The 14,889-nt window shown below is 42.5% G+C and overlaps 1 protein-coding gene across 1 annotated transcript in view; it reads right to left on the reverse strand.

Moving 5' to 3' along the window:
- The window catches only part of SLC17A8 (solute carrier family 17 member 8), a gene marked incomplete at both ends in the record, with an annotated part of 28,298 nt that extends 18,605 nt beyond the window's left edge, over positions 1–9,693 (reverse strand). Inside the window, 2 exons of the mRNA XM_080634339.1 lie at positions 2,336–2,588; positions 9,551–9,693. Of these exons, the coding sequence (XP_080490465.1) occupies positions 2,336–2,588; positions 9,551–9,693 (396 nt within the window). The remainder of the gene's footprint in view (positions 1–2,335; positions 2,589–9,550) is intronic.
- Positions 9,694–14,889: the final 5,196 nt, after the last annotated feature.

Here is a 14,889-nt window from a genome sequence, read left to right on the forward strand (position 1 = left end):
CTTTTGCTCTTAGCTTTCAGTCAAGTGTATAAGAAAGGGAAAGGTTTCATCTAGAAGGATGGACCTTCATCTTTGCCAGTTGTTACTGCTTCCCCCTGGACTGCTTAATCCTAAAACCTTGGTTTTCAAGCCTGCTCAGTGTTATAACAAGGATCTAATGCCTTTCAATGGACATACACATTTCTCCAGGATTATCAAGCTTGCTTAGGTCTTCTGCATTTATCAGCTTTCTGGTCAGGCTTATCCATGGTTCTCCTTGTCAGGGGCAAGCTCTGATCATCCACCGTCTGCACTAAATGGCAGGAAGCAGAAAAGTGTTGCTTGTGTTTGGGATGGGTAACACTTGAAAACAAGGCAATCTGGAAATAGAACTAGGTAACAGGTGCTAGCTGACTAGTTTATCTTTTATTAAAAGTGGTGCCAAGGTGGCCCTCCTGCCCTCCATTCTGGGATGCCAGATAGAGCCTGGCTGTATATAATCACACTAATGTAACATCAATGTCAACATTTTCTCCTAGAACCCTCAGTTCAGAAGAAGAGTTTGGGAGCAAAGAGAAGCCACAATGTCTTGCTTCATGATCATTTTTATGCTAATCACATGGCAGAGAAAGGTGGCTAAGCATCATGTGAAAAAGCAGCACCTATGTCTTTTAAGATTCTGAATTTAAACTGTCACTAAAACACTACAGAAAAATGAAGACTAAAGTGATAAGCCTTAATGTCTCCTTTTTTCTGTATTACTTTCTGTGTGTAAAACAAAGAATCAGTTTCCCCCAGTAGGTTGCTTTATTTTTTCCCAAACAAGCAAACTAAAAACCAGCTCATCATTTGACCTGCAGGGAGAATGATAGCATTAATTAGCCAGACATGTTTGCAGAGGGCTAAAGGATTTCCTTCCACATCAATATGCATTCTGACAGGAGACCCACTTTCCTGTGCTGAGTTATATTTCTGCTTTAAATACCTTATTTTCTACTAGTGATTTCCAGCTTAGTTTCTAGATAGTGTCAATTTATGAGGTCAGAAACACTATGAGACATAGGAAAAGTTCCTGTGTCAGCAGGTGCTTATTCCCAAACAGAATAATCTGAGATTTGTGAGAAGAGTTTTTTCTGAATTTCATCAAACTACCTCTTCTGAGCTTCCCAGCGTATGTAGGCACATCCTTTCTCCAGCATGAAGTATGGAACCAGGAATTCCCAATAGGACCACAGGAAGCAGGAATTAGACTGAATAAATACAAATCAGCAGCTAGTCTAAGCAGCAGGAGCTGGTCAGAGGAGATAGCAGATGGGGAAGAACTAGAATCACTGAATACCATGTTGGAAAGGACCTAAAAAGCCATCTGGTCCAAACTCCCCTGGCAGAAGCATGGTCTAGACAAGATGATCCAACACTCTATCCAGCCAAATCTTAAAAGTGTCCAGTGTTGGGAAATACACCAGTCCCCTGGGGAGATTATTCCAGTGGTTGATTGTTCTCATTGTGAAACTTTTTCCTCATGTTCAATTGAAATATCCCAGGAGTATGTAATATGCCCATTGCCCATTGTCTTTTCCGTGTGACTCCTTGTAAAAAGAGAGTTTCCACCTTCTTTGTAACCACCTTTTAAATACTGGAACATGGTGATAAAGTCTCTCCTGAGCCTTCTTTTCTCAAGGCTGGACAAACTAAGGGACTCATGGTATCACAGCCATATAGCAAGGCAGGACTGGGGAAAATAAAGTATCCATTGAAGCCGCAGTTCCTTGGATGCGATGTCAAAGGTTTGCAAGCATCTGCTGTGAGCCACATGCCATCTATTACAAATGTGAAAACAGCTTGGCACCTAGCTCTGAATATCTCTAGACAGCAGTCTGCATTGTCAATAACCTGTAAAATCTTGTTGCCTTATTGCCAGTGACTTCCTTAAGGTCTTGAAAAGTTATCTACTGATCTGAATAGAGTGAGTGCAGCACTACATTCAGCAATTAATAATTCCTTCTGAGGCAGCACCAGACCATACTTCCCTGAGAGATAGTACATAGTAAAAGCTTCTGCCACTACAGCAAAATCTGTCTACAACTGAAAGATCAGGGGCCCAATAGACATGCAAGTCAATTCAGTTCTCATTTCTGCTGCTTACATCCTCTATGACATTGCAAATTCTCATATCTTACTATTTTTAATGTGACTTTGACACTTAAATAGCACCTACACATCCACGTTAGTTGAGACACACGTGTCTCCATCCCTCAGTTTTTGATCTATGCATACATAGTCCTTGGATATGTGGCACTTCAATGATTTTGCAATGGGGTCAGCTCAGAACAGTGAAAGGAGGATATTTTCTCACCTGCAGCTCCGGTTTTCCATTAATATAAACAGTGTTATTGTTCACCATTTCCACAATGGCAACACCCAGGTTGCATCTAATTCCGAAGGAGATGCAAAAGCCCAGACCGCTCATTATGGCGATGATGTAGCGCTTGGGCAGCCCACAGCAGTAGCAGTTGCATGGTGCTGGCTTGTGGGTTCTTGCCTGCACAGGTTGTCCCTCTTCTGTCAGCTCAATGTGATCCTCCCCTGCATTGGTGCCATCGATTTTCCTAAATGGATGAAAAGAGAGAAAATTAAAATACCTCATTGTCCCAGTAAAACTTGCTAAAATACCTCTGGGCAGTTACATGCTCCAGTCAACTGCCAAATCACTGCCTTGTGAGGCATTTGTCTCTTGATGATATGACGGGTGAATGCTGGGCAGGCTTTGAAAGGTGAGCATAGACTGCACTGTTTGCATGAATGACCTCTAAAGTTTGTGAATTCGAGACACCCAGCAGGACAGCTGGCTGCAAAAATGTCCACAGGCTATTCATGAGCATAACTGTAAGAGCTAAGCTGAGTTCTGTTGTGGTGAATTCTGCTCTGGTTGTTAGGAAAATATGCATATGAAGAAATTAATCATAATTACTAATTAGATCCACTAAGCAGAGCTGGCAGTAGGTTTAAAGAAAAGGGCAAATACTTCAAAAGCATGGGTTTGTTCGGCCCAAAAATGAATTTGTTATCACCTGTGAGGCAAAAATTAGGACTAAACTGAAGAGGGGAAAAAGCTCTGGCATTAGAGCCCCCATTTAAGATGTTAAAGAGCCAAGCCCAGACTTTCTCTGCTTGAAGGGATTTGAAGCCACATGTCCCCTCTTCTCTGAAGCTTCTTCTCACCAGAAGGACTTATGTCATTGCAAAGTGAAGCCCTGCAACACCTATTGTTGAACATATGTTGTGTAAAATACCTAATATTAAATGAGACCCGAAGGAAGAGAGTGTCTTTCTGCTGATTCACCACTCCTCAGCAGTAGAGACTGAAAGGGCCTTACCTGGGATCACATTTGATGTGGCAACCGCAGAGCACTTGGGAGGAACTGGGGCAGAAGATGCCAGGAATGCAGGCTCTCCCATTTACTTGGGATAGCAGCAAATGGTACTCAGCCATTTCAGCCTGTGAGAGGTTACCCACCAGCTACCCACTAATATGGGAGTGCAGCTCCTCCAGTTTTGCATATCCAGCCTTTCCCTTTTCTTACAAGCACCCCAGGTGAGAGATTCATGTTGAAGAAAATGGCACTTCCATGTAATCTGGAAGTTTACCATTAGTGCCATGAAAAGTTGATTTGGTCTCTCAGTCTGATTAGAACTGTTAACACCCCATGCTGCCGGAATAGGGAATGTCTCTGGTAGAAAAGGTGAGGTAAGAGAACTGAACAAGCACCTGTGGACTAAAGCTAAGTACACCCTTTCCTAACATTAACTTCCCATGCGTTTGTTTTAAATGGGGTTTCTGAGATGCTGAAACACTTAAGCACATAGTTAGCTGTGAATTCATTGACCACTACCCGCAAGCTTAAGTGTTTACTAAAGGAGGCTTAAATCAGTGGCTACATTACAAAGCCTTTCAGTTTTGTCATTGCTCTGAAGCAATAAATTCAGGATCTAGCTCTTTTTGTGTCTGCCATGGAGCTATTCTCAGTACTGTGAAAATATGAACAGTTATTTAATCTAAAGGAAGCCCAGCTTGCCATATGAGATGATGAAATGATTTCGTTCACTCTTTCCTGATAAAGAGTAACTTACTTCTTTCTTTCACACATCTGGCAGGGTGTATATGAAATCTGATGCACTTTGGTTTTCTATATAAAGATCATCTATAAAAAATGCCGACAGAGCACACATGGATGGGTTACCCCTCACTAATGTACATAGTAGCTGATCGGGTCTTTTGAGAGAACAGTGTTGATTTAACCACAGCTTTCTCTAGTTGCTGTAAGTCTAATGTAAGCAATGTAATAATCTTATGGATAATACTCTATACTAAAGGATTTGCAAATATAGGTGGTAAGTATGGCTTCCTTCATGCTTCCTACAGATTTAAATTTATCTGTCCAATATGAAGTTTCACTTAAAAATCTCAGCATTTCTAGGCTTTAGAGCTGCGGTATAACTGGTGCATCATTTACTGTATTATTCCTTTTTACATAATATCGTAAAACCACTACTTTAGCTTTAGTCTTAGCAAAAAGAATAAAAGTATGTTACAGTCCATCAGGTCAAATGTCCAAGAAACAACAAAATCAGAGTGGCTTGGACCAGAAAGGAACTCCCAGGATTATTTGATTTGATCCCTTGCTCAAAGCAGTGCTAATTGCAAACTTGGATAATTAGCTTCCCGTCAGGCTGGAGGGAAGACTTTGCATTAAAGCAAAGTAACACAGGAAATGTGATATTACTGTGGTGTTATTGAAAGTGAATGAGATCTTATGATTCACTGGCAGGGAAACAGCATTTGTTAGTGAAATGAGAATACAGAGAGTAATGCAGACTTTAAAAAGAAGACACAATATATTCCATGCTCTGTGTGCTAACGTAGATAGGTAGAACCTGGGTAAATTATCAAAAATAAAGACCTCAGGAAGTGAAAAGACCACTGAATAATTATTTTAAGATAATTTTAAGAACTAAATTTTAAGAATTGTAATTTCAAAAGAGTTATTAACAAACCAAAATGTCTTCCTCTAAGATAATCTAAGATATTGAATGAATGAAATGAAAGCACAATTCCTCAATTTTCTATACTTTTACCAGGCTTTCTATTTATAATGGAGACATTAGGTGTCAATTAGTGTATTATTTTGGGCAGCTGGCAAAGACTAAACGCACCAAGGAAAGCCGAAACATCTGTTCCAACCAGGACATTTTCAGCTGGCTGTCAATTCAGATAGGCATGAAACAACCTTCTGCTCCGAATTCGCTTTTAAAAGTAGTGAGCCAGGATGAGCACTATGGGCCAACATTGCTTCTGTGGAGAAATTAATTACTTCGCTATTATTAATTATTAGTATTAATAAAAGCAAGCTAAGGACTGATCCATGACCGCAGATCCACACAGGACATTTCATTACCCCAAAGCTTGGTGTAAACCCCTCTATAGTGGATTTGTCTTGAAGAAAACTATTCTGTTTTTTGGCAGTCCAAAACCTGGAGCTGGGATGAAGCATTAGCAGCGCAGACATTCACAAGAGCCAGTGTCTGACCTAGATTTTGACTTCATTTTGTATATAACAACATATGACAACTCTGAAAATACGAGAAATGTATCTTTCAATTGATCCATATATTTTGGTAGTGCCACTGAAAATTTTCACGTGTTATACACCAATAATTTAGAAGAAAACTGCTTCAGAACCAGTGCTCTCCTCTAATTATCTGACTGATGCAGGAGAGCATTTTGCTTTACAAGAAATGTTCAGTCCTTACATCAATCTTATTCCTTTTCTCAGCAAACGTGGAACACTTGGCAAGTAAGAAGAGCTAAGCTATTTGAAGGCACGTTCTGTGCCCACATGTCATAATAACTGCATGCAAAATTTCTGTATTGGATGACTACTCTGGTTTATACGGAATTTTGGAAGAATGAAATAAATATCAAAAAAACCCCATCAGTAATAAATAAAATTCCTAGAACACATACACATTCAGTAACCTGTGTTTATGGGATTTTAGCATTGAATTAATTATTTCTTCAAATGATAAGGTAGGTGGACTAGAATCATACCATTTAATTTTGTTTGATTAAAACCACATAGATTCTACAGTAACAGGCAAATGTTAATACTTGCCATATGTTACAGCACATTGTAGAATGACTTTTACCAGATAGTACTGTCATTCACAGGGAGCTGCAGCACAATCGCGTAAAATGTTTAAACCTCACACACGTATAAACCTAGCATCAGTCATCACATGCAATAATTACTGATGTTCCTGGCATAACTTCAGAAACCTACACACAGACTATCAAAAAATATCATTTATCCAAAAGCCAATAGAATCTTCGAGGTCTCATTTACTCCCCAGGGATCTGCCCAGGCGATGATTTTCCGTACCAAATCCTGCAATGGATATATTGGCATAAAACCACAGAGCAGACAGGAGAACCTTTTTAAGTTAGTGCCTGGAGCTCTCTGGCTGGTTTCTGCATGGTGTTTGTCTGAAACTAGAGGCATACCTTAAACATATGCACCACGGGTCTGTTTCTCACAGGTGCTGCACTCCCAGGCTGTAGGGCAGCCTTGAAGTTTCTCCCCAGCACAGCCTCAATGCTCTGGAGGGATGCGCCTTGGGTGCTGCAGTGCAATGCTGAATAAGTTTATTGTGCCCTTGCACTAACACCACTGTCCAAGGGGTGTCGCACAACTCGCAGAACAACTGAGTCTGGGCAGCCCACACTGTTCACAGTACTGGAGTGTCTGCGGTGCAAAAATAGTTTGAGAGGACTAATTCTATCACCCAGCTCAAGCAAAGGAGCCTTGTCCAATGCAAGGGCCCAGAATACATACAACAGTGATGTGGCCCATATGACTTTCCACATTAACAGTGACATTGTTGAGTTGTAAACCTACTTGGTCACTTTCCAATTTGTGCTGGTCACAAAGCTCAGTAGGAAAAAAGCTTTCTTTCCTGGGAAACTTGTGAGGCTTGCGGAGCCTCAGCTCTGATACACATTCACCCAGGCCTTGAATTCTCTAAAATTCATGGGAGTTTTCTACCCCAATGTATGGAAATAACCAAGAACAAACCCAATTTTGCCTAAAATAATATTTTATATGAAACATCTAAAACATCATCTGAGATCTTACAAATGAAACCACTGGCAACGGCATCATGGAAGGACACCTCTCAGGTCTCTGCAGTTCAGTTCCCCTTACCTCCCTTCCAGGATCTGGCTGGCCTAAAGTAACGTCCTGTGGGAAGACACTTGTTTTGCAGCATCCACAGAATAATATGAGGTTACTACACACCTGCAAGGAGGCAGTAAGTTGCTTTATGCTGCTTGTTCTTTAGCACTTGAACTTGTTTCTGGACAATCGCTATGGAGCACCCACTACCTGGTAGCTGGTCTTGCCAGGCACTGGCATCTGGATATGCTCTGTTGTTTGCAACAGAGGAAATGTGATAGGAAAGCCTGGACTCATCATATTTACCAAAGCTAAGATGGATTTTTCTACCCACTTTGCTAGTTTTGATCCCACATCAACATATGGCAGTCAGTGAAATCACACTTGGAGACCAAATCAAGGATGTGCATTAATATAACTAATCACCTGTCAAATACTAGCAGAGAAACTAAATTCCTTGCCTATTTACACCATATTAGAGCCAATTGGAGTGGATGAAGAGCAAAGTCAAAGTTGCAGCTGGTAATACACATACTGACCATCATGTAAAAATAGAAGTGTATGCTCTTGTTTGTAGGGTAAACTATAGAGAATGAAGTTCAAGTTAAAGACATGCATGTTTCATTCCTTACAGAATCCTTTAAATATGACTTCATATTTCCAAAGAGACTGCTCAACTTGCAGCAATTCTTACTTAGGTCTGATTGCAGACACAGTAAAAAAACCCCTATTGTTAGGATTATTTCCTCCGCCGGCTACTACATCTAAGAAAGGTGCTGGTTAAATACATTGAAAACAGAAAATAATGAAGTCCAGCAAACTTTCTTGTGTCACGACTGAGATTATGTTTTGTTTGATTCAGTAGCAATGTTGCTGAAGCTGGATGCCAATACCATCAGCTGTGTAGGAACCAGCATGACATCCTTGATACAAGAGGAGAGTAATCTGGATAATTTGAAATTTGCATACCATTCCCACATAGCAAACCCAAGGCAGTGACACATCTCATATTCACTGCATACAAACCCTACATGTATTGGGTCACATCAGACAGCAGAGCACACAGCAAAAATAACTTGTGATTCAATAAATGACTTAACATGACGTTTTAAAAGAAAAATGGAATCCCAGGAATGACTGTAGAGTGTCATGAAAGAAAAAAAGAAGCAAAATGTCAGACCTCCTCTGTAACACTATAAATGAAGAAAAGTTATGTTGAAACTCTGGAACACAGATACTCTGTTCACATGGTATAGAAATAGTGTAACTGGCAATGTACCAGTGCATATTAGTAACTTCTTTGAAAGTGTATGTGATTATTTTCTTTCATATACATGTACATTTTCATACATTTTCTTGTGATCAAAAGCATGTTTATATGTGACAAGCACTGCATCTTGACTCAAAATAGCATTCCCCAAAAAAGGTGAAGAGGTGGATATGAAAGCAAATATATTCAGTCACTAAAATTGCATTCAGGTAAAATGTTGGCATGATCCATACAGACATTTAAAACACTTAACATTAAGCATGCAAGAAATGACACTGAACTCTCTGACTCTCATCTATTGATTACACACATAAATGTTGTCAGTGATCATTCCTAATATGATAATCTCCTCATTTAAATTAAAAATCTCTTTCCTTTTATGAAAATCATCATTTTTTACATTGTGTTTTCACTTATCAAAAAATAAATATCTTTCCCTTTGTTCTTTCATCAACTGTCAGATTAAGACAAAAATCTTTAATCTTTTTGCTCTTTTTGTCAGCAAACAGCTGCTTCTCCTTTATCTCTTTCTAATTTCCTAGTCCCAGCAAACACACACATGCCCATCTCTACTTAGCACATTTTCTCTTATTGATTCAGAACAAGATTTTTTAAAAAAGCCCCTGTAATTTAAGAACATTAAGTCTAATTTCAAAAATGGCATCATTTGGGAGTGTTAATTCCCATTAAATCATCAGTTTTCCTTTACGCAAGCTAAATCACAGAATTATTCACATTTAATTATTTGAAAGTTTTTTATTAAAACACTTTTTCATGCTCTTTCTAATATCAGAGCATTATTTTATAACTTATTTTCACCTTTTTTGTTTAATATAAATATTCTATCATCTGTAAGTCACATGCTGTTGTAACAAGGCTCCTTTTATATCTTCTGTCTTGCAAAGAGGTCTCTCACTATCTGAACTTAAATATTAATTTTGCAACTCTAGATTCTGTTTTATGTTTACACATTTTTCTATACTTTATTTATACTACATTTATTTACACTATTTTTCTTTAGTAAATTGAGCTGATGGACCTGTCTAGGAATTTACTGTTGGAGTTTTACCTTCTCAGATTCCCCAGCGAGTCACTAATGGTGTTCTTCACCTCTTCTTTTCCTGGGTTAAAGAATCTTTCCTTCAGTGAAACAAATCCTTTCAAAGGCATTTTGTTTTTCTCCTTCAGTAAATCCCTTACGCTAACAAGCATTCACTTCTGCTGTCATATTTCCCGATGCCAGACACAGGAGCCTTCGCTGGTCCCCTCGGTGACCTCTGCAATAACAACCAGTTGCTCAAGAAAGGAGCACAGAAGAAAAATAAATAAGAAAAATCAACCAGATCTTCTCTTCAAAGCCAGAAGTTGGTTGGGAAGAGAGGTCTGGAGCAAACCCCCTCAGAAGCACTCAGGGACTCAGCATCGCACTTGCAGCAGCTCTGCCTGCATCTGTGCAGGGTCAGGTACCTGGCTGAGGCAGCGTGCCCGGAAGCAGAAGCTGGAGGTGCTGCCAAGGGCCGGTGTCCCTGCGCAGGACACGGCTGCCTGCTCCACGGGTGAGCCTCAAGCTGGCTCGCTGGGGCTCATCCTCAGTGCCTCCCTCCCTCGCTCCCTCCCCTGCCTCTTTCAAGCCGAGATCCTGTGCAAAGTGGTGCTATAGTAACGGACACAATACCTGTCCTCCAGCCACTCCAGTTCATTAATAAGACCTCATCTATGGCACAGGCAAGAAGTTTATTAAACATTTACAAGTCCTTTCTGCAGGGAGGGAATTACTGCAGGCTGGTTCCATTCACTATGTACCCCCTGCCCAGCTGAGCTCCCCTGCCCAATGCACCTGCTGGTTTGAACCCAGAGACACCTTCCCCAGCCCAGTCATTTATTATTGATGTTCCCAGGCTCTTGGGCAGGCAGATGCAGAGGGGCACTGTTGCAATGCTGTTTGAATAAGCAATTCAAGACCAGCTATAAATTAAATGTGTTGCATTTTTACAACACAGAGTGGCTGAAAGAGGTTTGCTGGTCCAACCCAATGTGACTTGATGGGAGATGGACAAGATGATCTCCAGAGGTCCCTTCCAGCCCTAATGATTCTGTGATTCTTCGTGACTTCATGAACACAGCACACTTTTCCCCGCATGGCAGAAAGTATGTAACGAAGGAGAGGGGAGGAGAGGAATAGAGAGGAGAGGAACTTGGGAACTGAGGAAGTGTTGCTTGGCTGGAGTCTCTTTTGTTGCAGAACTGGTTACAGTTTCTTTCTTCGCTTTGAATAATTCAGGTTCTGTAGAGCACTATTTGTCCTAGCAGGGAGTTCTCCCATAGCAAGCAGTAAGTGCAGCTAGGACCATGGGGCGAGCCAGCTGCCAGCATTACGTACCTCTATGCCTGTAGCAGAGCTTTTCTGTGTGCAGTTCCACCCAGTTAGGTTGAACAGCAACTACTCTCACTGCTAACTCAAGGACTGCCCGGTAAACCCTCCCTGCAGGGTGTCTTACTGCCCTGGGAGCAGCTGCACCTCCTCCTCACATGGCTCAGGCTTGAATCTGGCCATCTCCACAGCTGAGCAAGAGGAGGCAATTCTTCCTGGTTTCTCATTCCAGACTCCTGGCCCACCAGGGCTTGCAGACAGCCAGAGCAGCAACGGCACCTCTGTGGAAAGGAGCACAAGTCCAGCACAATCACATGCATTGAAACAGGCTCTCCCATTCTCCGAGGGCACACAGAAAATGAACTCCCGTAGGCTAATTGCCAGACATCACAGGTATGAATGTTTTTAGGGATATATACATGTAGAAGTGTATGATGGAATTGTTTTCCATTTAAACAAACGTGTATTTGGTAGTATTTGGGATAATTTCCTGAATGAACAGGCTGCTCAGGAGGGTTGTGGAGTCTCCCTCTCTGGAGACATTCAAAACCTGTTTGGACACATTCCTGTGTAACCTGCTATAGGTGACCCTGCCTTGGCAGGAGGCTGGACTGGATGATCTCCGGAGGTCTCTTCCAACCCTAATGATCCTGTGATTCTGAACACAGAATGCAGCTGAACACCTGCCACCATATAAGAACCCAGCTCTAAAATGGAAATGGTGCAAATTCCAGCGCAAGGTATTCACCTTGGCAGATGGGGCTCAGGTTGGAAAGTGGTGTTAAAAAACCATAACTCCTAGTAGCTGTGGAACAGTGGTTTTTAATTTGCCTTTCTTTCTGGATTTCTGGTCCTGCCCCAGTTGAAAAGAATGCAAAGCAGACACAACAAAGGAGCTGCGTTCAACTTTTAGTGCTTTGTTCACTTACCCACACATTCTCAAATTGCATTTAGCTGGAAGACTGAAGTCTGCCCTTTGTTCATTTGGGAATGGTTCCAGCAGCTTCCTCAGAGATACCCCTAGCTGGCACTTGGCAGGGTACCTTCCCCTCACAGGTACAGTGGCTCACATCAGCAACATTGCCCACCTCCTCACCAGCAGAACTGCACATTTCTTCCAGCAGGTTTCACCTCTCCCTCCTCTTTACACTTTGCCATCCTTCCACTGCCTACATTTCCACAGTATCACAGTATCACAGTATGCTAGAGATTGGAAGGGACCTCAAAAGATCATCTAGTCCAATCCCCCTGCCGGAGCAGGAACACCTAGATGAGGTTACATAGGAATGTGTCCAGGCGGGTTTTGAATGTCTCCAGAGAAGGAGACTCCACAACCTCCCTGGGCAGCCTGTTCCAGTGTTCTGTCACCCTCACTGAGAAGAAGTTTCTTCTCAAGTTTAAGTGGAACCTCTTGTGTTCCAGTTTGTATCCATTGCCCCTTGTCCTATCATTGTTTGCCCCTGAGAAGAGCCTGGCTCCATCCTCGTGACACTCCCCCTTCATATATTTATATACACTAATAAGGTCACCCCTCAGTCTCCTCTTCTCCAAACTATAGAGGCCCAGCTCCCTCAGCCTTTCCTCATAAGGGAGATGCTCCACTCCCTTAATCATCTTAGTTGCCCTGCGCTGGACTCTCTCCAGCAGGTCCCTGTCCTTCTTGAACTGAGGGGCCCAGAACTGGACACAATATTCCAGATGCGGTCTCACCAGGGCAGAGTAGAGGGGAAGGAGGACCTCTCTCGACCTACTGACCACCCCCCTTCTAATACACCCCAGGATGCCATTGGCCTTCTTGGCCACAAGGGCACAGTGTTGGCTCATGGTCATCCTGCCATCCACTAGGACCCCCAGGTCCCTCTCCCCTACACTGCTCTCTAACAGGTCGTTCCTCAACCTATATTGGAGCCTGGGGTTGTTCCTGCCCAGATGCAGGACTCTACACTTTCCCTTGTTATATTTCATCAAGTTATTCCCTGCCCAACTCTCCAGCCTGTCCAGGTCTCGCTGGATGGCAGCACAGCCTTCTGGCGTGTCAGCCACTCCTCCCAGCTTAGTGTCATCAGCAAACTTGCTGACAGTACACTCAATTCCCTCATCTAAATCATTGATGAATATATTAAATAATACTGGTCCCAATACTGACCCTTGAGGCACTCCACTAGATACAGGCCTCCAACTAGACTCCGCCCCATAGACTACAACTCTCTGGCTTCTCTCCTTCAGCCAGTTCGCAGTCCACCTCACCACCTGATCATTCAGACCACACTTCCTCAGTTTAGCTATGAGGATGCTGTGGGAGACTGTGTCAAATGCTTTGCTGAAGTCAAGGTAGACTACATCCACCGCTCTGCCATCATCCATCCACCGTGTTATTTCCTCATAAAAGGCTATGAGTTTGGTCAAGCATGACTTCCCCTTGGTAAAGCCATGTTGACTGCCCCTCATGACCCTCTTATCCTTGACATGCCTTAAGATGGCATCAAGGATAAGGTGTTCCATCACTTTCCCAGGGATGGAGGTGAGGCTGACCGATCTATAGTTACCCGGGTCCTCCTTCTTGCCCTTTTTGAAGACTGGAGTGACATTTGCTTTCCTCCAGTCCTCAGGCACCTCTCCCATTTCCCAGGACTTGGTAAAGGTGATGGAGAGCGGTCCAGCAATGACTTCTGCCAGTTCTCTCAGCACCCGCGGGTGCATCCCATCTGGACCCATGGATTTATGGATGTCCAGATTGCTCAACTGGTCTCTAACCCATTCCTCATCGACTAAGGCAAACTGCTCCAGTGACCTGGCTTCATCTGAGGTCTCAGGAGTACAGCGCTCTTCAGGACTGCCTCCGGCAGAGTAGACAGAGACAAAGAAGGCATTCAATAACTCTGCCATCTCAGTATCTTCTGTCACCAGGGCACCCATCCCGTTCACCAGTGCTGCAGGGGTGGCCCCTTCTGAAATTCACTGACCCTTTCCCTGAGACTTAGAGAAAGGGTGCCACTCACTCTTGCTTCTCTGCAGGGACACTACTCAACAGCAGCAGCTCTGCTTCTCTGCTTCCTCCTCCTCAGGTTCATAAAGTAGTAAAACGCCCAGAATCCAAAACACTGCTGCAGAGTGTGTCACAGCAGCTTTGCATGCCCTGGGGCACCATCCACAACTCCCAACAAGGATGTCCTAGGTAAAGCCGGGCAATCCCTATGTGAATAATCCCAGTATGCATTCAGAAGCATCAGCTGAGGAAACCTCTTCCTTAAGAAGACCTAACATGATAGCGCATATGGACCCAGCTGTCATTGTTCCTACTTTTTGCTTTCCTGTTTTAACCCTATGCCCTAATTCTTTTTTGCATAAATTAAATTATCCCATTGTGATTCTCTTTGTGATGTCTGAGACCTTAAAATACATTGCATTATATCATCCCATTGTAAGTCTGCTGCTTGCTACTGAAATCTAAGTCCCAGACACAACATTATTTAGGTTTGTGCTTGCAAAGAAATACTTTGCAAAATTAAAACTACTCCTGACTAAACTTGTAGCTACCACTGAAACTACAGACTCGTGTCCCCAAAGACCCCTAGTAGGGCTGTATTAAACCTCTATTTTAAAGCCAATATGGACATAAAACCAGCATGCAGACAACCACTTCTGTGGACTTGTATATACTCATTACCTCAGGTGTTCAAGAATATCAAGAGTTGTAAGAAAACTTGGAAACTGGTCAAGCACACCTGTGGGAGATATACCATTCTAACAATAATTGTGCCTTGCAGACATGGGGCTCGAGTTGGGATTGCAGCATCCCCTTAAGAAAACTAAACATGAAAATGTCACAGCTGGCAATAAACATACCTCTCACCTGAAAGAATGGTTTCTATGGGTGCAAGTAAATGCACACCTAGAGACTACCTAATTGTTACAGGTATTTCTCTTGAAAAGCCTGAAAAATCGTCTTTTTGCTGCTCCTCCTGTTGCTTCCTCAACATAATTGTTGGGGTAAAGTCTTCACCACATTTAAAGGGAGACTTTTGCTACTGGTATCA

Source organism: Psittacula echo (genome assembly GCF_963264785.1).
Source record: "Psittacula echo genome assembly, chromosome: 1".
In the NCBI taxonomy this organism is placed as follows: Eukaryota; Metazoa; Chordata; class Aves; order Psittaciformes; family Psittacidae; genus Psittacula; species Psittacula echo.